The sequence below is a fragment of the Mus musculus genome, chromosome 9 (genome assembly GCF_000001635.26).
Source record: "Mus musculus strain C57BL/6J chromosome 9, GRCm38.p6 C57BL/6J".
Taxonomy (NCBI): domain Eukaryota; kingdom Metazoa; phylum Chordata; class Mammalia; order Rodentia; family Muridae; genus Mus; species Mus musculus.
In genome coordinates, this window is record NC_000075.6 from 40,739,562 (window position 1) to 40,765,568 (window position 26,007).

The 26,007-nt window shown below is 45.8% G+C and overlaps 1 protein-coding gene across 4 annotated transcripts in view; it reads left to right on the forward strand.

The window, feature by feature from the left end:
- The window catches only part of Clmp (CXADR-like membrane protein), a 103,431-nt gene that overhangs the window by 57,439 nt on the left and 19,985 nt on the right, over positions 1–26,007 (forward strand). For all 4 annotated transcript variants that reach the window (XR_003948007.1, NM_133733.5, XM_006510602.4 and 1 more), the window contains exon 2: positions 21,340–21,497. Coding sequence is in view for 3 of the 4 variants with exons in the window: in NM_133733.5 (NP_598494.2) it covers positions 21,340–21,497 (158 nt within the window). In the remaining variant the exon portion in view is untranslated. The remainder of the gene's footprint in view (positions 1–21,339; positions 21,498–26,007) is intronic.

A 26,007-nucleotide genomic window follows, 5' to 3' on the forward strand; every position in this document is an offset into this window, starting at 1 on the left:
AGCTTATATTCATGGGATGCCTGTTGATGCAAATGTTGTGTGGGGTGCACGTGAGAAACGCCCCTGCCTGGGGAGCTTACTGTCTGACTTGGAGAAAGAAAATGGGAAATGGGTTTAGAAGATGGAGGGTGGAGAAAGGAGGAGCAGGAGTTCAAAGCCAGCCTGAGCCTGTCTCAACAGAAAAGGGAAGAGAAGGGGAAAGTGGAGGGGCAGTGTATCTACAGAGTATTATAGAGAAATGCGAGAAGAAGAAATCATGGTTTTTCTGGAAAAGGCTTAATCAGAAGAGACTTTCCAGCTCAGGAAGGTGAGATAAAGCCAGGGTTGGTAGCACACAAATTTAACCCTGGTACTTGGAAGACAGAAGCAGGTGGATTACTGTGAGTTCTATCCAGGCCTCTGTAGAGATAACCTGTCTTTTTAAAAAATTTAAAAAGGAGAAAGAAATGAAGATGAGGAGGAGGATGAACAGGAAGACGAGGAGGAAGAGGTGGTGGTGATGGGGTATAACAGCAGCATGGCTGTAGATAGAACTATGTCTTTGTGACGCCCAACCTGGCCCAGGACCAAGTAGCTGAGAACAAAGTCTCAGGAGCCTCCCTTGGGCCCTGCACACAGTTGTGTGGCCACCAGAGGTTGTTAAGTTGGACACTGCTTTGCCAGCTTCTCCACCAAAGTGTTTACTTTATTTTTTATATATGTGTATAGATATTCTACCTGCATCTTTATCTGTGTATCATTTGTGTACTTGGTGCTGCCAAGAGTCCGATCTCCTAAAATCGGAGTTACAGGCAGTTCTGAAATACCATATAGGTGCTGGGAATCAAACCCAGGTCCTCTGGAAGAGCAGCCAGTGCTCTTAATCACTGAGCATCTCTCCAGCCCCCATTCCCACTTGGAGGCAGGGTTTTACAGTATAGTTCTAGCTGGCCTGGACTTTGCTATGCAATCTAGTGGCCTGGAACACACAGAGACCCACCTGCTTCTGACTCCCAAATGCTGGGCTTAAAGGCACCCATCACTGCTCCTGACTCCAAGTGTTTCTTTAAGGCAAAGGAGTACACTTCTCCTTTCAGGATTCAGGACATAGTTCTGGACAATATGGCAAAGGCATGAGTCTTTTCCTTCTTTCTTTGTGTGCTTGATTGTTTTGTGTGTATGCCTATGTGGGGGCATGTGCATGTATGTAAAGGTACCACTGGAGGCCAGAGGTGTCAAGTCCTTCTGGAACTAGAGTTACAAGAGGTTATGAGCCACCTGCTGTGGAAGCTGAGAATTGAACTTAGGCCCTCTGCAGAAATACTCTTAAGCACTCTTAACCACTGAGCCATTTCCCCAGCCCCAAGGATGCATTACTTTAAAAAATACACATGAATTATATATATGTGCGTGTATATATGTATATGTACGTATGTACATGTATGTCTAAGTTCACATGTGGCAATCAGGGTTGGTTCTATCTAGTCATGTAGGTTAAACTTTGGTCTTCAGGCTCGGCAGCACATGCCTTTATCCACTGAGCCATTTGCTTACCCATCCCTCCATTTTATATTTTAAGATTTTATTTATTATCATATGTAAGTACACTGTAATTGTCTTTAGACACACCAGAAGAGTGCGTCATATCTCACTATGGATCGTTGTGAGCCACCATGTGGTTGCTGGGATTTGAACTCAGGACCTTCAGAAGAGCAGTCAGTGCTTTTACCCACTGAGCCATCTCATCAGCCCCTCATTTTATATTTTTTAAATACAAGAAATTGAAGCCGGGAGTGGTGGCGCACACCTTTAATCCCAGCACTTGGGAGGCAGAGGCAGGCGGATTTCTGAGTTTGAGGCCAACCTGGTCTACAGAGTGAGTTCCAGGACAGCCAAAGCTACACAGAGAAACCCTGTCTTGAAAAACCAAAATAAATAAATAAATAAATAAATAAATAAATAAATAAATAAATAAATAAAATTTGAGCTGGTTGTGGTGGCACACACCTTTAATACCAGCAGAGGCAGAGGCAGGTAGATCTTTTGAGTTCAAGGTTAGCCTGGTTTACTGAGCAAAATCTCAGGATAGGAGAGCCAGGGCTCCATAGATAAACTCTGACTAGGAAAGAGAGAGAGGGGAGGGGAGGAGAGGAGGGAGGGAGGGAGGGAGGGAGGGAGGGAGGGAGGGAGGGAGGGAGGGAGGGAGGGAGGGAGGGAGGGGAAAAAGGAAAAGAAAGGAGAACTTGGTTTTACTTACTGACATTCAGAAAATGACACTCCAGGTGACTCTTTATTACACTATTAACTTAATCACTTAATCACTGGTCATGATGAAGAGACACCATGACCAAGGCAACTCTAATAAAAGAAGGAATGTAATTGTGGGTTTGCTTACAGTTTTAGAGGGTTGGTCCACTGTCATCACAGAGTGTCCTGGCAGTGCTAGAGCAGGAGCCAAGAGCTGCATCCAGGCAGAGGGAGAGATACTGGGCCTGACTGGGGCTTCTGAAGCCTCCACACCCACACTGGGGTGGGGGGATGTGTGTCAAGCATTCATAATATGAGGCTATGGAGGCCGTTGTCATTCCAACCACCACACACAGATTATATAACCATTCTGTAAGTCTAAGCATTCCTATCAGACTCCTCATGACTTTGCCTTTCTTTGTTTGTTGTTTCTTGGGACAGGGCCTCGCCATGTAGCTCAGGCTGACCCAGGATCTTTTCACATGTGCCAGTGCCAGCTTTAAGTGTCCCTTTGGAGAAGGACACGTGAGAAGATTATCCATTTTGGTTTTCTTGTGACTACTTGTATTCCCTTTAAGACGTTTACTGGCACCTGGCATTTGTCCAATAGATGCTTATCAAATGAATAGGAGATAGAAGGACATGACCAGATATCTAAGAAATGATTGAGAGTACATAGGTGTGGTGATATATACTGGCATTCTAAGTACTTGGGTTTAAGTAGCAGGAAGATTAGGAGTTCAAGACCAGCCTCGGGTAGATTAGTCCTTGTCTCAACACACACACACACACACACACACACACATACACACTCCACACCACACCACACCACACCACACCACACCACACCACACCACACACACACACACACACACCACACCACACCACATACACGGTGGGGTGGGTGGGGAGAGGGAGAACACAAAACAAGGGATTAGGGACCATGGCTTAGTTGGCCTATTACAGAGCCACAACTCAGGGGCTTAGAGATTTGGCCCCTCTAGGATCAGCAGACAGGCCCATTTGCTGGGTGAAATCCATTCCCGTCTCCTTTGATCTCACCTGTGACTCTACATCCCACCTGGAGTGATAAGAAGGGTTACAGCCCAAGAGAGCAGAAATAGATGTCTACCTGTGTCTGCCACAATCTCAAGGAATGGTACACCAGTCAGCTGGAAAATTGTAGGAAAAAAACAGATGCTTCCTGTTAAACCAAAAATAGCAGAGAGAGAGAGAGAGAGAGAGAGAGAGAGCAGAAACTCTGGCTGTTCTACCCTTATGTCCCCTTCGAATAGCTCACTCTTTCCCCCTTGCTCCTTTTTTCCCTTGTAATACAACCTTGATCAGTTTACTCCAACCAAAGACCCCACCTCAATCCTGCCTCTGTGACTTTGCAGTTGCCCTTCATCCCGTCTTCTGAAATGCCATGGTCCTTTGCAGGCCGGTCTTGCTTCCTCCCCTGACTTCACCATTCATTCATTACCATCTCCTGCAGGCTCCCATGGCCTTCAAAGTGATGCCACTTTTTATCAGTCTAACAAGCTTTTACAACTCTATTGGATGCTTCGTGAGGACAGGGAGAAGGGATCATGAGTCAATCCTGCTCGTGTCTTAGCCTGGAAAACACTGTATGGTCCAGTTGCTCATTCACTGGCTGTGACATTTGTCTGAGTGTGCCTGAATCCCCTGGCAGACCTTACCACCAATTTCTCACCCACAGGAATATCAGATTCCTCCCAGAGTTCTGCAGAGTTCATGGCCTCACAAAGGTCACAGCTGGAGACAAATGTGATATGCCCAGAAAAGCTGATTGCAAGACTGAAAACCATAGTGGTTTCTAAAGACCACAGAGAAAGGAAAAAAAAGAAAAGAAGAAGAAGGACTTAAACAAATATTTTTCCTAAGCAGACCTCAGTCTCTAGAAGGGTTTTCAAACTGCAGACACAGCAAAAGAAATGAGAGCTGAGAAAGCGAGAAAGCGCTGTGCTGGGCAGAACAGGGCTTCATTTACACTGTGGTGATGGCTGATCCGGGGGATTTCTGTGCTTCCGTAGCCTCTGAAAACCTCCGTTCCTTTTCCCCAGTCAGAACCAAAAAGACCCTAAGCTCAGAGAACCTGCTAAACTGAAAGAAGTGAAGAGGAAGTGAGAGCCTCCGAGGGACAAATAGAAAGAGAAAGGGGGGATTTTCTCTTGTGGTGTCTTAGGTAAAAAACGATAGTGCATTGGTGAGGCCAGGAGTCAGACCCCGGCATGGGGTCAGGAGATAGCAACGCTAGGCTCAATAGTGCTAGCTCTGGCTGTTTAGGACCACTTGAATCCAGGAGTTCAAGGGTAGCTGGGTGTCATAGTGAGACCTTGTCTTATAATTAAATAAATGTTGGGGGCTGAGGCAGGAGGATGGTCAGTTTGAGGCCATCATGAGCTATATAGCAAGACCCAATATTGGAAAAACAGACTACTGACTGACTGACTGACAGTCTGTGGAGAAGCAGAGCCTAATGGGAAAGGGAGCTCACTCTGCTCTCATGCTGAGCAGAGGATGTTGCAAGAGCAAAGGTTCCCAGCCTTTGTCAACAAAGTGTCAACAACCAGGATCCAACGGAAGCTGCTGAGCACAAGGAGCGGCTGTCCTCTTCTCCAAGGACTGTCCCCTGTGGTGCAGAGCTGGGCATCAGGACAGCAAGCACCCTGGCAGTGGAGGGACTGAACTCAGCAAAGATGACTGTCAATACAGGAAGTGGGAGGATAGAGAGTCACAGGCAGAGCCAAGTCGTAGATGTTCTCAAAATTGAAACAGAGGAGATGCCTACCTGCCCTCCCTTCCAAATCACTTCCTGTAAGTAGCAGTGGATTGGACAGAAGTACTTTCCTATTTCTTCTCCCAGCTCCCATTAAGGTGAGAACAAAAGAGCAGAGTAGACAAGAGTCCCCAAGGACAAGAGAATAGGGAAGGAAATAAAAGCAGAGGAGAAATGTCAGCAAGTGTTAGCAATGAGAGCGTGCAGGAGAGAGACAACTGATGTGTGAGCTCATGGATAAAGACTTACAGGGAGCAAGCCAGTCCATCAAAGGACAGGAGTCTACCTGAGTACAGCAGACAGTGGAGCTGAGGCCTGGGCTCACAGCTGGGGCTAGGGGACCTGCTTTTAAAGGATAGTACACAGAGTGTGGTACTACATGTCCATAATCCCAGGGTTTGGGAGATAATGATAGAAGGATCGGAAGTCTAAAGCCAGCCTGGGTCACATGAGACCTTGCTTCTAAAAGGGGAGGGGAGGGGTAGTGTCTTAGTTAGGGTTTTACTGCTGTGAAAAGACATCATGACCAAGGCAAATCTTATAAGGACAACATTTAATTGGGACTGGCTTACAGGTTCAGAAGTTCAGTCCATTATCATCAAGGTAGGAACATGGCAGCATCCAGGCAGAGTCTTAAAGCCCACACCCACAGTGGCACACCTATTCCAACAAGGTCACACCTACTGCGACAAGGCCACACCTTCTAATAATGCCATTCCCTGGGCCAAGCATATTCAAACCATGGCAGGTAGTTAGATATCTAAGTTTCTGTTTCTACACTTCCATGTAGATGTCCCAAATCCTCTGTTATCCCAGTGGGGAAGTTTAGGAACTTAGACTCAGTGGCATCAGGTACAAGACAAAGCAAGCCAACCTGGAAGCAAAGCCAGAGTCTGTAGCTCTTTTCTCTGGGGTTGCTCTATGTAGTCATGGTTCAGACATTCCTCACCCACCTCCTGCCAACAGACAGCTGACCTCTGGGCAATGCTGGGTAGAGAGTCACAAACCAGTAATCTCAGCACTTGAGAGCAGAAGCAGGAGGACAGGGAGTTCAAGGCCAACCTCAGCCATCTAACCAATTCAAGTCTAGCCTATGCTTCATGAGACACTGGGTTACAGACAGCACCACTTAGAAATTCTGCAATGAAAAAGTCTACAGAGAAACCCAGCATGGATCAATTCCCATTCCTATCCATTCACAGCACCATCAAACTTGTTTTTGTGTTCTCTCTCTATCTCTCTCTCTAAGACATCTAAGTGAAGAGAAAAACACACACAGAGAGAGAGAGGGAGGGAGGGAGGGAGGGAGAGAGAGAGATGCAAGGAACACTGGTTAATATCCCAGAACCATAAATAGGATGAATCCTTAAAGAATGGGATGTTATTTAAGAGGAACAGATAATAACAGTAGTAGCAATATTTAATGGACATTTATTATGTATCGGAAGTGTGTTTAAGGAACTGGAGAGATGGCTCAGTGGTTAAGTGGCTGGCCTTCCAGAGGACTCAGGTTCAATTCTTAGCACCCACATGGCAGCTCACAACTGTAACTCCAGTTCCAGAGGATCTAGCGCCCTCACACAGACACACATGCAGGCAAAGCACCAATGCATAGAAGTATATTTAGACTCTCTGAATTCTTATACTTTTTTGGTGGGGCGGGGAGCTGGTGTCACACTCACAGAGATCCGCGTGCTAAGATTAAAGGTGTGAACCATCACGCTCAGCTTTAATTCTTAATGTCATGGATTCTGTATGGTTATCTCCCATATCATGTGGTGAGAGAAAAAAACTAAGATACAACAATGAAAAGGAAAGTACTAAAGGTTACAGAACCGGGAAAGAACAGATCTGAAAGCTAAATGGCCAGTTTTAACAGCTTTCTTTTAATGCTTCCCCAGAGAGCCCTCAGGAAAACCCTTGGAACGGCTCAGTGGAACGACAGGAGTGAGCAGACATGGAAAGCAGAGAATAGATCCAAGGAGGCCCGACATCTAAGGGAGAACTGCACAGAGGAGTTGTGTGCAACTGCTTTTAAATAGCACAATAATATTCCCTGATATATGAACCGTCTTCATGTTAAATGGCATGACAACAAATGAGAGGGAGAGGGGGAGAGAGAGAGAGAGGAAAAGAGAAAAATCCCCAAGATGATAATAAAAGCCTAAAAACTGCTCGTTCCAGGGCATCTGAACATCAAGGCAGGAGAAGCATATGGCACAGTCTAACCTCATGATGGACAGGTAGGGGAGGGAGGGTCCTCTTTCCAGCCAGTAGGGATGGTACCTCTCGCTCACACGCCCACATACAGGAAGTATCTCTCTGACAGTGCCTTGGCAAACATACCTAAAGTTTGGCTTTCCTCCTTTCTCGGGCACACCTCCATCCAGCCAAGTTGACAGTCAGGACTAAATATCAACCACTCTAAATGGAGCAATCTGTCTGAAATTTGAGCAAACTCCATTTCCAACCTAACAGTCGGTGTCTAGCCAAACCGTAAATCCGTGTGGCACACAGAATGCATGTGAACGTGCAGTGAGTCATCTGGAGAAGGGAAGGGAGGGCGGGGCGTGAAGAGGGGATAATTATTTCTTCTGTGCACCTCTTGTTCTGTTTGAATGTTTACTTACCGTGTGGTTACATTCAAACCCTTTTAAGGGATGCTACTCAGAAGCTGGACTGGGGGACACTCATCGTGGATGATAAAGCACACGGGTGATTTTCGTGCGGATGACGTCTTGTCCTTCGATACTCTTCTGCCCCATGCCCGGGTGTGCAGGAAGGGAGGTCAGGCCATGTTGGTTTTTAGCTCGGATGGAACTGAGAAGACAAATTAGCAAGACAAGCTCAGGACTCACAGTTAGATCATGTGAGGAAAACCATGAGTAAAGACAGCAGACAGCAGACAGCATGATGCAGTCCTTTGAGTCACTTGGGTGTGGGTCACAGGAGTGACTGGAAGAAGGAAAGTTCCAGAACCCACTTCCCTTACAAATCCTCCTCTGCTGAGACGGTCTGAAAAAAAAAAAAAGAAAGAAAGTGACTGAGGAAGGAGAAGGGGTGAAGTTCAAAGCAGTCACCTTCCGTTTTACCAGCTTTGATAAGAAGGTAAAATAAGAAAGATAGACAGACACTCAGACACTCAATCGAAGCTTTCATATGGATGTGGATTTCAGCCATTGACATCCCTTCAGTCCCTCATTGTCATGGGTCCCTAACTATATCCACTGTCACTCCCAGTAAGTGTTTTTTTTTGAATTCCCGCTTCTGTTCAGATCTCCTCCGACAGTAATAAAAGATTTAGATATGAAAGTGCCTTAACATTTGGAATGAGACCGAGGCTGTAAATAGATATGCTGAGGAAATAAGCCAGGGTAAGATCTGGATCTCTGTAAGTGTCATTCATAGTCAAAGGCAAAGCCTCCCTGGTCTGTGGGTTGACATAGGCATGCACACAGAGGACAGGGATGTGCATGTATGTGTTCCTGCATATGTGAGCCGGAATACACACACATACACACACACACACACACACACAGGATGAAGGAAAATCTCAAGCGTTGCTGTGTTTCTGAGTGGCCTGGTCTTTATGGGCAGGGTGATACCCTTCCTTTGGTCGTTATTTTTTGAGAAATGAGGATAAAACCTCTAGTGTGTGGTGCCACACACTAGAAACCCCAGCCCTTGAAAGGCTAAGGCAGAAAGAATGCCTGAGTGCGAGGCCAAACAAACAACAAAAAAGCTAATTCCTAGATAGCCGGCCAGCTTCCAGTCTGCAGTGGCGAAGCATGCGTGCCAGTCATCTTCCTCCTCCCCACTGCCACACTCTGACAACATGTCAGGATGAAGGGTCTCATGTGCCTGTGCTACGGTCGGCTTGGTGACTTAGGTATACCAAGCGGTCTGACTGTTAATCACAGCTTACAGCATGCCATCCCTTGTCATTTACAGCTGCTAGAATGTCAACCAATTCAAAGGCCAAAGTAGACCCAACCCTGTTTTTGATGTTCCCCCTCTGAGTTCTTAGAGAACTACCGGCCCTCAAATATGGTCATTGCACAGTGTGTGTGATTTGGTGTCTGTGTGTTTCTCTGTCAGGCTGTGGTCTTTTCATAGACAAAAGGGAATCCTCCACCCTTGACAGTGCCTAACACAACAAGAGTGCCACTTCGATTTGTGAACAATGATGTGCTCCTGTCACTCCGCTTTGGATGGCAGCTATGTTGTCAGAGTCCTTGCTGCTTTGTGGCACTCACAGAAACAGGGGATTTGGTATTTGTCTAAGGAAATGTGGTATCGGTCGGTATCCCCGAGTGTGTGATATACAATAATAAAAAGGTGGTGTTCCACACCACTGTCACGATCTCAGGACTGTCTCCCTGTGATTCATATTCTCAGCTATAATCAGAGTATGTCTGACACGTCTTGGCAGACTACCTTGATTCATGGCCTGAATCCATGACAGTGACTTAGATGACCTTCCACACGCCTGCTCTTGTTTAAGGTTCTAGAATCCAAATAACCATCATCTTCCATGATTTTATAGATAGGGTAGATTCTTGGCCTAGAACAGAATCTAAACTTCAAGGCTGAAAGTGCCTGGGGCCTTTAACTGACCTCTCAGCATCAGGGCAGATTTCTGTTGTGCTTTGTTCTTTGGCTTTTAATTATATTTAATGTGTGTGTGTGTGTGTGTGTGTGTGTGTGTGTGTGTGTGTGCTTGGGAAGATCAGAAGAGTTCTCTTGAAGCTGAAGTTATAGGTGCTGGTGAGCACCTGATGTGGATGCTGGGACCCAAATGTTGATTGTCATAACTGAGCAGCAACTGTTCTTAACTGATAAGCCAGTTCTCCAGCCAATGCTTTGGTCTTTTGTTGGTTGGTTGGTTGGTTGGTTAGTTGGTTGGTTTGGTTTGGTTGGAAAAGTTTACCTTTACTCTAAGCAATCCTCTTACCCCTACCTTCCAAATGTAGGCACTACATGCATGTGGCTCTGGCACAAGTTGTGGGTTTTATTGTTGTTGTTTGTTTGGTGTTGAGACACAGGGTTTCTCTGTGTAGCCCTTACTGTCCTGGGACTCACTCTGTAGACCAGGCTGTCCTTGAACTCACAGAGATCTGTCTCTGCCTCTGTGTCCCCAATGCAGGGATTGGCTTGTGCCACTGCCATCCATCTGGCTTGGGACAGGTTTTAGTCTTTTCCCTTTTTGTTTTTATGTCACATCTACTGAGTAACTTGTTTTGTTTTGTTTTTTTCTTATAATATATTCTGCAATTAAAATAAATATTTTTGGTCTTAGACAAACAAAGCAAACATCTGTTTTAGTTACAGAGAGTGAAATATTAATCTTGAGATGTTAAAATTCATTAAAACCAGGGGCTGGGGATATAGCTCAGTCTACGAGCACTGGCTGCTCGCTCGTACGGAGGACATAGCTTTGGTTCCCAGCACCCACACTGTGACTTGCAAATGCCTTAACTCTAGTTCCAGGGGACCCAGCACCCTCTTCTACGGCCTCCAAGTGAGCATGTGATAGATACATGTGATACATACTTACAGACAAAACACACAAAAACACAATTTCTTTTTTTATTTTAAAGTTATTAAAACACTGCTAATTCCCATTTCCTGGATAAATTTCCTCTGAAAGCCCTGCTATTTCCTAAGGTTTTCATTTGTTGCATGGGCCCTTGGGAATTAAGTGTGTGCAGTTTTAACACAAGACACCACATGCAGCAAAGTGCTGATCAAGCCTAAGCCCAGGAGAGTCTATAATTCTTTGTCAGTTATGAGCTTTGTTAGGAGAAACCAAGGTTGGCTATTTGTTAATTCTCCCTGAGTGAATTCTGCCCCCTTGTGGATTAAAACATCTACAGAGCAGAAAGGAGCACTGTAACCCTATAGATAAGTTCCTTTCCAGTCTTTCCAAGAACACTGGGAAAGTGAAGGACACAAGGAAACAAAACTAGACCCTTAGTGTAAACCGTAAGAGCTCAGAATGGTGACGAAACACACCAGCATGCAAGAGTACGTGTTTTTCTGTACTTTATACTCTTCATGGCATAAATTTGCTGAGTATATATTCTTCATAATGGCAAATGCTTTGAACATTCAGTTTAATGTTAACGTAGGAGGCTCCCCTTTGCAGCCTCTGACTAACCCTAGGTGGATGAGAACTTTCCTGAATTCCGCAGCTCGTTCTGCTGTCAGGCAGCACTGCTAACAAGTCTATCAACATATTACCTGCAGACTCTGGGTGTAGCTCAGTGGCACAGTGCTTGCTCAGCATGTGCCAGGCCCTGGGTTCGTTCCCCAGCACTGCAAAACAAAAGCCCCGCAACACCGACAAATGAGCCCCAGATATTGTTAATGTCTCTTAAAAGGGAACCACATGATTCATTCCGTTATCTGTGATACATACGGGAAGATGCTGGAGATCTCCCAATGTATCATTTTATGGTTGAATCACTTAGGCCATAGGGCTATAATCCTGCCCCAAAGAACAATCCCCAACTGGCCAATGAGGTGACTGGTTTTTTTGGTTTTTTTTTTTTTTTTAATCTAAAGAAGCCCTTTTTCCCATATGAAGAATTCACAAATATAAATGGCACATCAAGTTTTTATTTTAAAAGATCATGATGGGGCCGAAGAGATGGCTCAGTGGATAAAGTGCTTGCCATTCAAATGTGAGGATCTGAGTTCAGTCCCTAGCAGTCATGAAAAACACAAACCAACAAAGCTGGGTACAATGGCATACACACTCTTGTAATTCCAGGGCTGGAGAGGTAGAAACAGGCAGGTACCTCAGGGTTATTAAACTGCCAATCTAGCCTACTGGGTGAGTTCCGGGCCAGTGAGAGACACTGGGGGAAAAAGAAAAAGGGTTGATTTTCCACTTCCACATCCACTCAAACCCATGAATACCACAGGTACACATACCCCTCCCCCTTGCACACATAGACATAGAAAATCATGTTGAGTATGGTTAAAAAAAAAATTGGTACCCATAGGTACTGGTCCAGAGGAGGTGCCGGTGAAATGTAGCATCGGATAATGTGCCATTGAACTTATAAGGTTCATTTAGCTGCTTTGCTCGTGGACATCCATGAACCCTGACGCCGCAATAAGTTTGGAGGCTAAGAACTCACAAGAGTCTCATTTAACTCTGGTCATGGGCTGGCAGCACCGTAAAGTGGGGGGCGGGGATGTTCACTCAGCTGAGGTTGCAGGCTTTTCACCAAAGTCACTCATCTCTCTCTCTCTGATCTGGAGCCAGGATGTAAGGTGAGCTACAGACAGGTCAGCAAGTCACACACTGATTGACACAAAAGCCATGAGGAGCCCTTCAGACACATCCGGTGCTGCCCCCTGCCTTCCCACACAAGAAGTCCTGTTCATTGTCATTTTGTAAATGTTTTCCCCTCTGGGTTGAAGGATTATGCATGCTGTCCAAGGGACCTACAACTGAGGTCTAGCCTCAGCCATCTTTTCACTCTTTATTTTGACATGGAATTTCACTGAATTGCCCAGTAACTTGCTGGTCTTGTGGTCACACTATTAGTCCAAGCAAACCTTGACAGTGTGAGCTTCCTACTTCAGCTCCCCTTGTCACTGGGATTACAGGCCTGGGCCTCCAAGCCTGGCTCTTTTGCCATCTTTTAAATATTTGGGAAGACAGATGTTAGACTGCCCTGTAGTATTCTGTCCTGCTGACTTTCACCTATAATTGTGCTAACTGTACTTTAGACATGACTCTCCAACTTCATCACTTCCTGCTTACAATCCTCTGACAGCAAATTTCTATTGTTTTTTCCATCAAAGCCTCATCCAGCTTTTAATGCCTAGCACTGCACATAGCTGTGCTTAATGTAACGGCTTGGCTCCTATAAAATGCAGTGGGCTGTCACTCCTGTGTCTGCAACATCATACTGCCAGGAGTGCAGCCTTGCGCTTAAATTCACAGTCATATCAACCAGTGGTCCATTAAACTCTTATTTGATTCCAGGTTCCGACCCTGTACTTGTGTCTGGATGTAACTCCCAACATATCTCTATCAAAGTTCTCTTTCTGTTTGGCTCAGACTCCCAGCTGGCAAGACAATTATGTATCTACCTCCAGAGTGCCCAATGAGATTAACTTGTCTACCTAGCTTGGTGCATACATAGTTAATAGAAATGATCTGTTTCCCACTGTACTGGGGTGCGGGGAGGGTGACCAGACGGGAGCTATCTCCATGGTGCTTCCTATAAACCACATGGCTTCAGTTTTTGCTAAACAGAACGGATAGCATCAGTTCACTCTGTAGTCACTGGCCTCACTTGGGACGAGGCTTTGGAAGGAGCTGAGTTAGTTAACTGTTAAAGTAATTGAAGGTAGCCAGGCGTGGTGGCGCATGCCTTTAATCCCAGCACTCAGGAGGCAGAGGCAGGCAGATTTCTGAGTTCAAGGCCAGCCTGGTCTACAAAGTGAGTTCCAGGACAGCCAGAGCTATACAGAGAAATCCTGTCTCGAAAAACCAAAAAAAAAAAAAAAATTGAAGGTATCATTAACCATCAGCTGTCTGAGGGCCATAGGGGACATGAGGCCCACGTCTTTGTATTCCTAGTGCCATCTGCACTTGGTAAGTAAAGAGAACACTGGAAGTTCTTAATGTGGGCAGCCACATTAAATCACATAATAGCCAGCCTGTCACAGAGCGGGGAAAGGGTGAGTCCTCATCCCTTCTTTCTTTCCTCCCTTTTTGAGACATACATTCACTGTGTAGCCTTAATTGACCTGGAATTCATTGTATAGGCAAGGCTACCTTCAAACTCAGAGATCCACCTGTCTCTGCCTCCAATGCTGGGATTAAAGGTGGCCACTGCCACACCTGACATGAGCTTTGGCTTTGATCAGCCTTTGTTTCATCTGAAAACTTAAGTGCTGGGGTGCAGGAATCACCTCACAAACCATACAGTGACAGTCAGAAAGGGATAGTTTACTGGGCATACACCCCAAATTCGGGAATTGAACCATGACACTGAGTTAGGATTCTATAGGGTTTTTTAAGCCCCAAATCCACAAATATCTATGCCAAGTTATTTCACCAATCAGGATTTAGGGATAGGGGATTTCCTAAGGAACTTGTCTTAGTTGTATGTTTATCCTGTTTCCATTGGTTGGGTATTGAACTGTGGCAGGGGACTTGCCTTGTCTAATATTCATGTCCTAACTTGACATGAATCAAGGGCGGGGCTTGCCTTGTCTAACATTCATATTTTAACTTGTCTACCAGGATGGGACTTGTCTAACATTCATGTAATTAACTTGCCAACCAGGATGGCAGTTACCCACATACATGTCTCTTTCTGCCAAGTAGGATGTCAGTTCCCAGGGAAGTCTTGAGAATTTAAACTTTACTCGACCACTACTCAAAATGAAAATCTTACTCCAAATAATTTCTTAAATTAGTGCAGGTGTCTCTCTTATATTGGGGTCCATCCTAGGGGCAGCTTATATCATAAAAGCTTATACACAGCTGCAGGAAGAGCTGTTGGGGAGTTGGTTCAGGTCCAAGCTTATTACAGGTAACGATACAAAACAGTTCTACTGTCTTCTATCAGGATCGGTTTCCAAGGGCTCAGAACGTAACAGAATATGTACTCAATCTTGGCATTAGAGGGTTTCTTAGTAACAGCAGAAACATATGAGAAAATTTCCTTATAAAGGCAGGCTAGCCAGGTAACAGTTACCCAGGCCTTAACATTTTATCTAGGCCATAACATTCCACCTAAGACCTAATATTTTACCTAAATCCTAATACTTAGGGCTAGGGATGTAGTTCCGTGGTTAAGTATTTGCCCAACATGTACAAGGCCCAGGGCTTTGAGCCTCAGCCCTACAGTAACAAATCACAGAGGAAAAACCTATCCCCAAAGCCAGGTGTGGTGGCGCACGCCCTTAATCCCAGCACTTGGGAGGCAGAGGCAGGCGGATTTCTGAGTCCGAGGCCAGCCTGCTCTACAAAGTGAGTTCCAGGACAGCCAGGGCTACACAGAGAAACCTTGTCTTGAAAAACCAAAACCAAAAACAAAAAACAAAACAAAACAACAACAACAATAACAAAAACCTATCCCCATTATTGTTTCCGTCAATACTGGGCTCTCATTACTCATATTCTATTATTCCCCTCTCCCTCTCCTCCTTTCCTCTTTTTGTCCCCTTCACCATCTTCCTGTCACCTTCTCCTTATCCCCAACCCCTCCTTTCTTTTCTTCTTCCTATCGTTTACTTAAAACCCAGCCTAGGGTGTGGAGCTAAATCCCTGCGACCCATCTCCTGACTAAAGCCTAGTCCTTGTGGCCACCCCACTATTTCAGAGACTCCTGGAACAAATGTCCTCTCAGGGGGACACCATCCCAGTTTCCAGATGTTTGAAATTCCGCTGGCCTCATTCCTTTAGCTTTTGGCTTTGTCTAAATACCAAATATGTTTGCATTAAAGAAGTCGCTGAAATAGGTCTGGTCTGGTGGTTAGCAACACATAGCCTATGTAGTTTTTTTCTCTCCTCTGAAGACCTTCATATGGAGATCCCGGAATGGGCTGGGTCCAAGGCTTAGAAGGAAACATATGCTGGGTAGAAAAGGAACCTCACTAGCTGTCAGTGAAGCTGGCAAGAGAGGCCACGTTCTCCCTCAGCTCCAGGTGCTCCCCCAGCTCCAGGTGCTCCCCCAGCTCCAGATGCTCCCCCAGCTCCAGGTGCTCCCCCAGCTCCAGGTGCTCCCCCAGCTCCAGGTGTTCCCCCAGCTCCAGATGCTCCCCCAGCTCCAGGTGCTCCCCCAGCTCCAGATGCTCCCCCAGCTCCAGGTGCTCCCCCAGCTCCAGATGCTCCCTCCACCTGGTGTGTTCTCCCTTCCCTCCAATCTGCAGCCACAGCATGCCTGACTCCCCAGAACACCTCACAATCCTGGTTTGCCTCCTTGTGCCTGTTTCTCTTTGTCTTTTACAACACAGTGTGACTGTCGTTAATAATAACCACCGTTTGTTGAGTGGGTGCCTTGTTAGATCTTTTACCCAGGCCATGTACAATCCTTCCAACAACCTTTCTTCGTTTTACAGAGAAGAAAAGGCGTGTTGGGAGTGGGGGTAGTGGTGCATGTCTTTAATCCCAGCACTCAGGAGGCAGAGACAGGCGGATCTCAGAGTCCGAGATCCTTGGTCTTCAAAGCAAGTTCCAGGACAGGCAGAACTTCACAGAGAAACCCTGTCTACAAATAAACAAACAAAAAACAAAAACAAGCAGAGAAGAAAAGGCTGAGAGAGGTCAGGAGACTGTCTAAATCCGGGTCCATGGTGCCTCATGAAATGTATACAGTGTTCCAGAAAGTGTGAATGCCTCACTCATGCATACACATACACCCCCACACCCCACAGGACTCTACAACTTGGCTTGAGTCACTGTGTGTCTTAATTTTTTTAAAGATTTATTTATTATGTATACATGTATGCCTGCAAGCCAGAAGAGGGGACCTGACCCCATTACAGATAGTTGTGAGCGACCATGTGGTTGTTGGGATTTGAACTCAGAGCCATCTCACCAGCCCGTGTCTTAATTCTTGATCTATACAATGAAATACGGCTTTTCCCTTTGTTTTTGTTCATTCTCTGTGTTTTGCTTTTAGACAGGATAAGTCAGTGTAGCCCAGGCTAACTTTGAAGTCACAGTATTCACAGCTTTTTCCCTGCTTCAGGCTTGCAAATATCCGAATGACTTTACTTTCTAATACCTTACTTTCTTACGTATATCCGATGCATCCATTCTCCTGAGGCTTACTGGAGCATTCTGGGTAAAGCAAAATATGGGGAAACTCCTCCCACTCAAGGTTAGTGAATACTAAATGTCCCCTAACCATTGAAAAATGTTCTCACTCAATGGAAGAAAGGGAGGCTACATCTGTGTCGCCCACTAGAGGGCACTGTACTGTATACTGCACAATGTGAAAGACCAGACTTTCGATCCCTGCCATGGGATGCTCTAACTTTGTAAACTCTGATCTACACAGGCTGGTAAATTACTTGGATGATAACTCCTACACCAAGAGCTGCGGCCTTGCCTAGAGCCTGCTTTGACTATACATTCAGGGGTCATTTCCTTAGTTCATTACTCGGAGCTTGGGAACATGTAGGGAGCCTGTACTCATGGGGTAACCTTTCAGGAAGAGCAAACATGGGTGACTAGGGACAAGTTGTCCGCCTTGGGCATTCAATGAGCTTTGGGAAAGTAGTAAAGTCTTATTTAGGAAGAAGAGAGGTTAGAGGTTGTTCTTTGGTCACGGCCCAGCCCACTATCCCTTATGAGAGGGGCGGGGGATATGAATATGTTTTTTGTTAAAACTCCTTCTTGCCTGGTCTTTTTGAAAAAAAGTCTGGAATGATCAAAGGAGTCCAATGAGACCCAAGGTTTTAGAGCGCAAAATCTTAAGCTAATCTTAAGCAGCAAGTACACGAAGAATTAGTCCCACCTTACCATGGAGGAGCACGGAGGGAGCGGTTTCCAGGGCAGCTGACCCCAGGCCGGGGGATGGGGGTGGGGGAGTGGCTGTTGATAACGCTAAGGCTGAGAGGTTCCCACTAGCACCTTGTTAAGTGTCTGAGTTGCCCGTGAAATCCCCACTAGGGAAAGCCCAAGGCTTCCAGGAAGGCGTTTTGCATATACACAAGAAGCCTCTTTCCAAACCCCGCTTCCTATCGATAAATACTGCAGCAAAAATTTCAAAAATTCTTCCCTTCCCTGAACCCCTGCGACTCACTAGCTTGGCCAGGCTGTGATCTCCTCCTAAGTTATACCGACTGTAAGGGTTTCTTCGCCCTAAGGTTGATCCCTGTTGCCCAGGAAATCCTATGCTAGCAGCCAGAGGGTGGCTGGACCTGCCCATTCCCTCTCACCCACCAGATGGCAGGCACATGCTAAGCAGTTCCCACAAACACTACCGAGGGCCCTGCCAGCTCAAACTGTAGATTCAACATATGGTAAAAATTATTTCTTAAGATGACCAAAAAAAAAAAAAATCCCAGAAATCTGGTAGCATCTTGGAGTTGGGGGGAGGGGGGAGGATGGTGGGGAGGAGGTGGGGGGGGGTCGGGAGGAGGGAGGACGGGGACTTAAGGTTCAAGAAAATAGGCAGATCCGTAGGCTCTGGTTGACACTCCCTGCCTCGCTGAAGTCGTTTGTATTCACGAAGGCACCCTCCTGGCGCTGCTGTATTTAATTCTGGATGTGTTATAAATAGAAGCTAGAGAGCGCAGTGTACACCGCCCACCACCTTGTTCCGGCCCTCTGGGGACATCGTCCAAATCTGGGCCTTTGTTTCCCTCTAGTGGCCTCCCTCAGCAAGTCTCACAGCAGAGCCTTTGCATTTGTTTATTCTGCATATAGCAAGGGCCTCCTGGATGCACGAGGGTGGTGTACAGTTCTTGAGCTTTGCACGAAGCTAAGACAACTCTGCGGGTTTCAGCGGCGAATGAAAGCTAGCGCATCCTCGGCCAAGCCCAACACAGTACAGTGCAGTCAGTTTCTCCGCTTTCCTGAGGGCTGCCATGTGGGCTGAAGGAGAACCGGCAATGTTATAGAGCATTTCCACTCTAAATGATTTAACCGGACCTCATCTCACGATGTTCCTCCCCTGTGCCAAGGTTCACTCAACAGTAAAATAGGTCTAAATGCTGACTGGCTATCTGCTATGTATTCAGACTCACAAAAGCAAAAACCAAAAGCAAAACTATGTTAGTTTACAGGAAATCTTCTCACATAGGCAGTAAAAGTATGATTTTGAAAGTATGATTTTGGGCTGGAGAGATGACTCAGCAGTTAAGAGCACTGACTGCTCTTCTGGAGGTCCTGAGTTCAATTCCCAGCAACCACATGGTGACTCACAACCATCTGTAATGGGATTGGATGCCTTCTTCTGGTGTGTCTGAAGACAGCTACAGTGTACTTAGATATAATAAATCTTTTTTTAAAAGTTATTTCTATATTGGTTGCACCACATAAGCTCGGCACATACACATTTGTTCAAATATAAGTGTAACACGTGTGTTGCATTTCACAGCCTTGCACTTTGCACCACATTTGTTCTAAAAGAACTTGACATCTGGGGTACACGTGATAAGAGAGGCAAGAATCCTGGTTTGGAAGAACAGCCAGTGCTCTTAACTGCTGAACCAACTCTCTGACCCCATCTTTTTTTTTTTTTTTTAAGATTTATTTATTATTATATATAAGTACACTGTAGCTGTCTTCAGATGCACCAGAAGAGGGCATCAGGTCTCATTATGGGTGGTTGTGAGCCACCATGTGGTTGCTGGGATTTGAACTCAGGACCGTCAGAAGAGCAGTCAGTGCTCTTACCCACTGAGTCATCTCACCAGCCCCTGACCCCATCTTTTTAATTTTTTTTTTTTTTTTACCCCGGGTGGCCCCAAACTTTTGATTCTCCTACCTTAGACTCCAAGTGATGGGATTAGGGGCACATGGACGTTAGAGTTGACCTTTGTTTTCTCTATTTTAAAGACAGGGTCTGACTGTCATGCTCAAGTTCAAGTGACCATCTAGGCTCAGCCTCCCAAGTAGCTGGGCTTATAGATGTGTTCCAGCATGACCAGCAAGGCACTCAGCGATACCAGCAGTTTCCTTTCTTTTAGAACCTTGAAGTGCTACCCTCTCCTAGACAGATGATTTCCATACAACATTTCTAATATTTACCAAGCCCTTGGAAGACTGTCCTGAACCCTGTAATTAGATGCCCATGAACTTCTCTAGATTTACATAATTCTCCTAGCATGAATAATTTCCCTTTATAGTACAATGGTGTTTGTCATGTTTTCATTCTCCGAAATGCACGCCGCTAGAAAGCGGAAAATCATTCTGTGGTTAGAGCAGCTCATTTGAAAATAAGAAGGCTCTCCTGAGCGTCAGGGCCTTTGAAACTTTGTAACTTCAGGCACTAGAGCTGCCTGTGTTGATGCAGAGATTCCGTGAGTGCCATCCTTCCAGAAGCTGCTGCTAGTAGACAGATGAAAGACATGGTTGTGACTGGGCAGTGGTGGCACATTCCTTTAATCCCAGCACTCCGGAGGCAGAGGCAGGCAGATACTGAGTTTAAGGCCAGCCTGGCCTATAGAGTGAGATCCAGGACAGCCAGGACCACACACAGAGAGAGAGAGAGAGAGAGACAGAGACAGACAGAGAGACAGAGACAGAGAGAGAAGCCTCAAGAAATAAACAAAAAATGAAAAACAAAAAGGAGCTGTTGACTTATATCATTTGTTTTATGTTGTTATTGAGTGCTAAGGACTGAACCTATTGCCTGGCAGTGGTGGCGCACGCCTTTAATCCCAGCACTTGGGAGGCAGAGGCAGGCAAATTTCTGAGTTCGAGGCCAGCCTGGTCTACAGAGTGAGTTCCAGGACAGCTAGGGCTATACAGAGAAACCCTGTCTCGGAAAAAAAAGAAAACAAAACTGAGCCTAGATCTTCTCACAAGCTAAATAAACACCCTCCCACTAAGCTAAATCCACAGGCTTCTTGCCTTTTTTTTTTTCTTCCATATTTAGTATTTTTGAGACAGGGTCTCACTGTGTGACCCTGGTTGTCTGGGAACTTACTTTGTAGACCGGGGTGGTCTCAAACTCACAGAGATAAGCCTGTTTCTGCCTCCTGAGAATTAGATTATGCACCACCACGGCCTGGCTCACTCTTCACTTTTTATTCAGAGACAGGGTCTCACTAAATTTCCAAGGTTGGCCTTCAACTCCTCTGCAGCCTGAGCCTACCTGGATCCATTCATCTACCCGCTTCAGCCATCTAATCGCTAGGCTGTAAGGCTATACCACCAGGCCCAGCAATTACCTCATAACTTATTTTAAAAAGCAAATAACAACAGCAAAACTAATAAGGGGAACTGACCATGGTTGCTAGTGAGGTGGGGAAATTGGAAAAAGCCAACCTAGACTAGAGAGTACACGCCTAGAGAGTTACACCGTTAAAACAATGTTGCAAAACAAACAAACAAAACACGAACAAGATTAACCAGGAAGGAACACAGGCAGCAGTAGGGTGAAATCTGTGGCGGCTGAAGACTCTTTGCCTCTGCAATTGTGAGGAGCCAGTGGCAGGCATAGTGCTTGTAAGCCTAGAATCCCGAAGCCTTGACTTGTCTCCTCCTTGTCCACAGGCTCTATCTCCCAAGGCTTATTTGTTGTGATTTCTGCTGGTCCGGGCTATCATCCAGCATCTGCATTGCTCATTAGAGGGTTTCCCTCTCTCTCTCTTTCCAGTATCCTATTATGTTGGAACGCTGGGAACTCACACTGAGATCAAGAGAGTGGCAGAGGAAAAGGTTACCTTGCCCTGTCACCATCAACTGGGGCTTCCCGAGAAAGACACCCTGGACATTGAATGGCTGCTCACCGATAATGAAGGGAACCAAAAAGTGGTAAGTACCCCCCTAGCTATAGTTGCTCTCCTTTCTGCCCTCACGTCACCTTCTTTAGCCTTCACATCATTCTTGATGGGTCTAGAAGAGTTTGTTTTCTCACCTAACAGCAACCTGAACGAACTCATGTACAAAACTAGAGAAAAAGGACCCAGGTGGCACACACTTATAATCTTGGCACTCAGGAGGCACGGGCAATAAGAACTCTAGTTTGAAGCTAACCTGGGCTACATAATAAACCCCTGTCTCCAAAAAGCAGGGAAAATAGAGGAGTATCTATGTTAGGAGGGTCTAATCCAGAGACACCAGACACTGGGAAAGGAAGTCTGCGCTGTTAACATCTTCATCTAAGAAGCAGGCTAAGATGCAGCAGCTTGATGCCCCGGTCTTGTGAGCAGAACTCAAAGCCCAGAATTCTCTACCTCCTGCTTCTCTGAAGCTGTCGTCACCTGAGCAGGCCTTGGCTTCTCGAAGTCATAACCTCCAGGTTCTGAAGATGACAGGTGACATGTGACACAGGAGCACATACGAGACAGGAACGACAGTGCCGCTCCCAGATGTGACCGTGACCGACTCTTCCACAAGACAGCCGATGCTGGCTCTGAAGTTGGAAAAAAAAGAAGCAGTCTTGGGACTTCCACACTCAATGTGGGGAGGGCTGTGATGGGCATGGGGTCCTGTGCTTCTGGCAGTGTGGGCAGAAGTTGTAGTGCTCGGACTCTGGGGGCACCCCATGCTGCCTGCTCGGACTCCCCGGGAACCCCTCGCTTCCTGCCATTAGACACCAGGGCTAAGTAATCTGCTTACCATCCTTCCATCCTTCTTTGCCTTGACTGCCTGCAGCCAGGCTCGTCCTCATTCAGACACTTACCACTCCGCTATTCTCACTTACACAGCGACTTACTGTTGCTCTTATTCAGACTTACCTTTTTCTTAAGACTCTCTGATTGAGGAAGATTGGAATAATGAGTGGCTAGAAAACCTAATTCTTTAGCAACGCCCGTCAGTCACAGACAATACTTGGGGGTGTGCTGCTGAGTTTTAAAATCCAGAATGTGGTCTATTCTTACCAGCCTTGCTGATGCATTTATGGAGCATCTATGCTTTTGGTCTTGGTCTACCCTAGTGACTAAGCAGCCATACCCATTGTGAGAGGTCCTGGCATTTCTCACCTGCTATCCGAGATGTGTGGCATGTCCCTTCATAAGGTCTGTTCTTGCTGTGTGTCTGAAGCTGACGCCACTCTTCTGAACCCATCTTTGTCTTTAGGGCTTAGTCTGGCCGGGCAGTGGTGGCGTACGCCTTTAATCACAGCACTTGGAGGGCAGAGGCAGGTGGATTTCTGAGTTCAAGGCCAGCCTGGTCTACAGAGTGAGTTCCAGGACAGCCAGGGCTACACAGAGAAACCCTGTCTCAAAAAAAAAAAAAAAAAAAAAAACCAAGAAAAGAAAAAAAAGAACTTACTCTGTAAATGAGGAAGTATGTCCTACATCCTACTGGGCAATTTTTTTTCATAAGCAGCAATGCTCTTCGACTTTAGACATGGTTACATTTCCATAAACAAACAGGAAAGTTCACAAACTCAGCATACGTTTAATATACCTATCTACTGAATACCAAAGCGGGACCTATCCGACCTTAAATATGTTCATATTGTTTGTTTTAGCTTAGGGTTGGGCAAAATGGTCTAGCATAATGCCTGCTTTTGATTAATAATAGAGTGCCACATGTCTTATGTGAAATAAGATTTTGTGATTTTGCCGGGCGGTGGTGGTGCACGCCTTTAATCCCAGCACTTGGGAGGCAGAGGCAGGTGGATTTCTGAGTTCAAGGCCAGCCTGGTCTACAGAGTGAGTTCCAGGACAGCCAAGGTTACACAGAGAAACCCTGTCTTGAAAAAAACAAAAAACAAAAACAACAACAAAAAAAAAGATTTTGCGATTTTAATTTTTAAATCTACAGCTCAGAGTCTTTTAATCTTACCTCCTTTTTATGGCGCTTTGCTTTTTCCCCTCTCGCTGATTTAAAGAGAGGAAGAAAGGGTGTCCTTCCCTCCGAATGTCCCCGTTATTAATTTCATAGCATGGTTTGTACAGGGAGAAGCTAAGGTTTCCACTAAAAATACCTCTCATGATCACGCTGGAGTCTTTAACCTGCCTACACGGCTGCCGGTGTCACCTTGTTGTGTGATTCTGCTTGTCATCTTGTTCTCTCCTAGCACGTCCTCCAAAGGCGACCTGTTCTCTGCAGAGCAAGGTCACCTTAACCTGAATGTGTTTACTCGGAGAAGGTCCCGGTCAGTCATAGACATGATAGTCGCAGCCCTGAATAGAGTAAGTGGCTCTGTGTTCCTGGAAGAAAAGCCAACAAACAAGCCTGAAAAAGACTCTCTCCAGAGTCTGACTCCAGTCAGACCCCCAGGTTCTTCATGATCTGGGGCTGCCTTTTCTGTCTGGTGGAATCTGTTTTGAGTGAGAGTCCTGTCTAGTCAGTTCACTACATAGTTCCCATCTTCAGTATCTGCCCATCTTCAACATCAAATCATGGCAATCGCTGTTCAACACCAATCCTCTCCACTCAATAGAGGCAGCAGCTCTCTTACCTCTGATGTTTCTTTATAATTCAAGGCCCTGCTTTATTCTTTGAATCAGAGTTGAGCCGACCTCTCTCCCTGACTCAAGGCCTGGCAGCAGTAGTGCCTACAGATGTCATCAGTCACCCAGTGGAATAGATGTTCCCACCATATTTAACGAATCTCACTGGAGTACTCTCTCCTGTAGTGCTTGTGTTTATCCCCACTCCCTCAGAGCACCCACAACCACACATCTAACTTCTGCCCAGAAGTTTTCATTTAAAGGAAGAGGGGGAGAAAAGAGCTTTTGCGTTATACATCTGAACGACTCCAGGAGCGAAGAAGTTAATATAGGCTTAAAAACACCACTCAAGTGGCTTTGTGGTCACAGTTTCCAAACTTACCTTTGGTGATGGGTGGGCATCATTTATCCGGTCATTCAGATCCTACAGATTTATTTAGCATTATGTCATTCTAGGTGCCAAGATACAGCTGTGAGGAGGTCAACATATCACTGCCTCCTTGGAGCACCCCATGAAAGGCATCCAATAATTTGAAAGGAAAGGACTGGAGGAAGTAGTGTACTTCCTCCTGTAAGCAGTCCCCCTGGACTGCTGACACAGAATGCACAAAAGCCCTGGGTTCAACCCACAGCGTCAAATAGACTGAGCACGGCAGTGCACACATGCAGTCCCAGCACTTGGATGGAGATGGAGGATCAAAATTCAAGGTCTTCTCTCTACATAGAGAGAAGGAGTGGTACACAGTCTTTGTGACGTGAGTGAGACCTGAGTTAGCCTTACCAGAAACCATAGCAATTTCAGCACATGGTGTTTCGTTTGTTTGTTTTCTCTGTTAAAGGCAAGAAATTTCACCTTTGACTGAAGGAAGACTTTTTATGTCTTCTCCTCAGCATTTCCAAATTCTCACCATTTCTACTGTTGAATCTGCCAGTCAGGTTTCAGAACATAAGTGCTACACTATCTAGACAGCCATGTAAGAGCAGCCTGGTGCTAAGTGACTGAGTCACCTACAGCACGGACAGGCTGGATGAAGGCTCAGGAAGGATGGAATAGAACTGCGAAGGCTTCCCCACACTACCCAGAAGAAGGCTTCCCCACACTACCCAGAACGGTGCTATTTAACCATATGTATTGTTTCTCTCTGGAATTTTCATGGAATCCGAGATAAGAGGACTGCTATATAAAGCTGGAACCACCCACCAAGACTTGATAGAGGAGGGTCAAGGCTGGCCTTGGATTTGAGACTCTTTCCTCAAGCGCTAGAATAACAGGCGTAGAGCATAATGGCCAGCTTTGATCGAAATCTCTTCTTTTCTTCCCTTCCCTTCCCTTCCCTTCGTAGCAGTTAAGAGCTCTGGCTACTCTTCCAGAGGGTTCTGACTTCAAGCCCCAGCAACCACATGGTGGCTCACAAACATCTATAATGCAATCTGATGCCCTCTTCTGGCCTGCAGCTATGCAGGTAGGTGCACATGCAGACAGAATGCTCATACATGAGTAAATCAAATTAAAAAAAAAAAAAAAGAAAGAAAGAAACAAAAATAAAGATGCCTGTAGGAGCTTCAGGACTTGAGCATGGATGATCTCCCAGCCGTACAAGGGCATTTAAAATTGTTCCTGTATTAGCCATAGAGTTTTAGAAAGACTTTAAGAGTGCTGGGGACACGTTGCATTTTAAGGCATTGATTTAAGAGGGCTTCAACTAAACTAACAATAAGCATAATCTCATACTATATAATAAAGGCTTATCTTCCCTCCCCTCCTCCACTCACTCGTTCTCCGATTGACTCATGCTTTAGCAAGCACACACACACACAGGCACAGAGAAAAATCTACAAATATTTTTCAAATCTCACTGTATATCCTAAATTGACTGTAAATTCCCATCCTTACCACCTGGAAAACCTGGATGCTG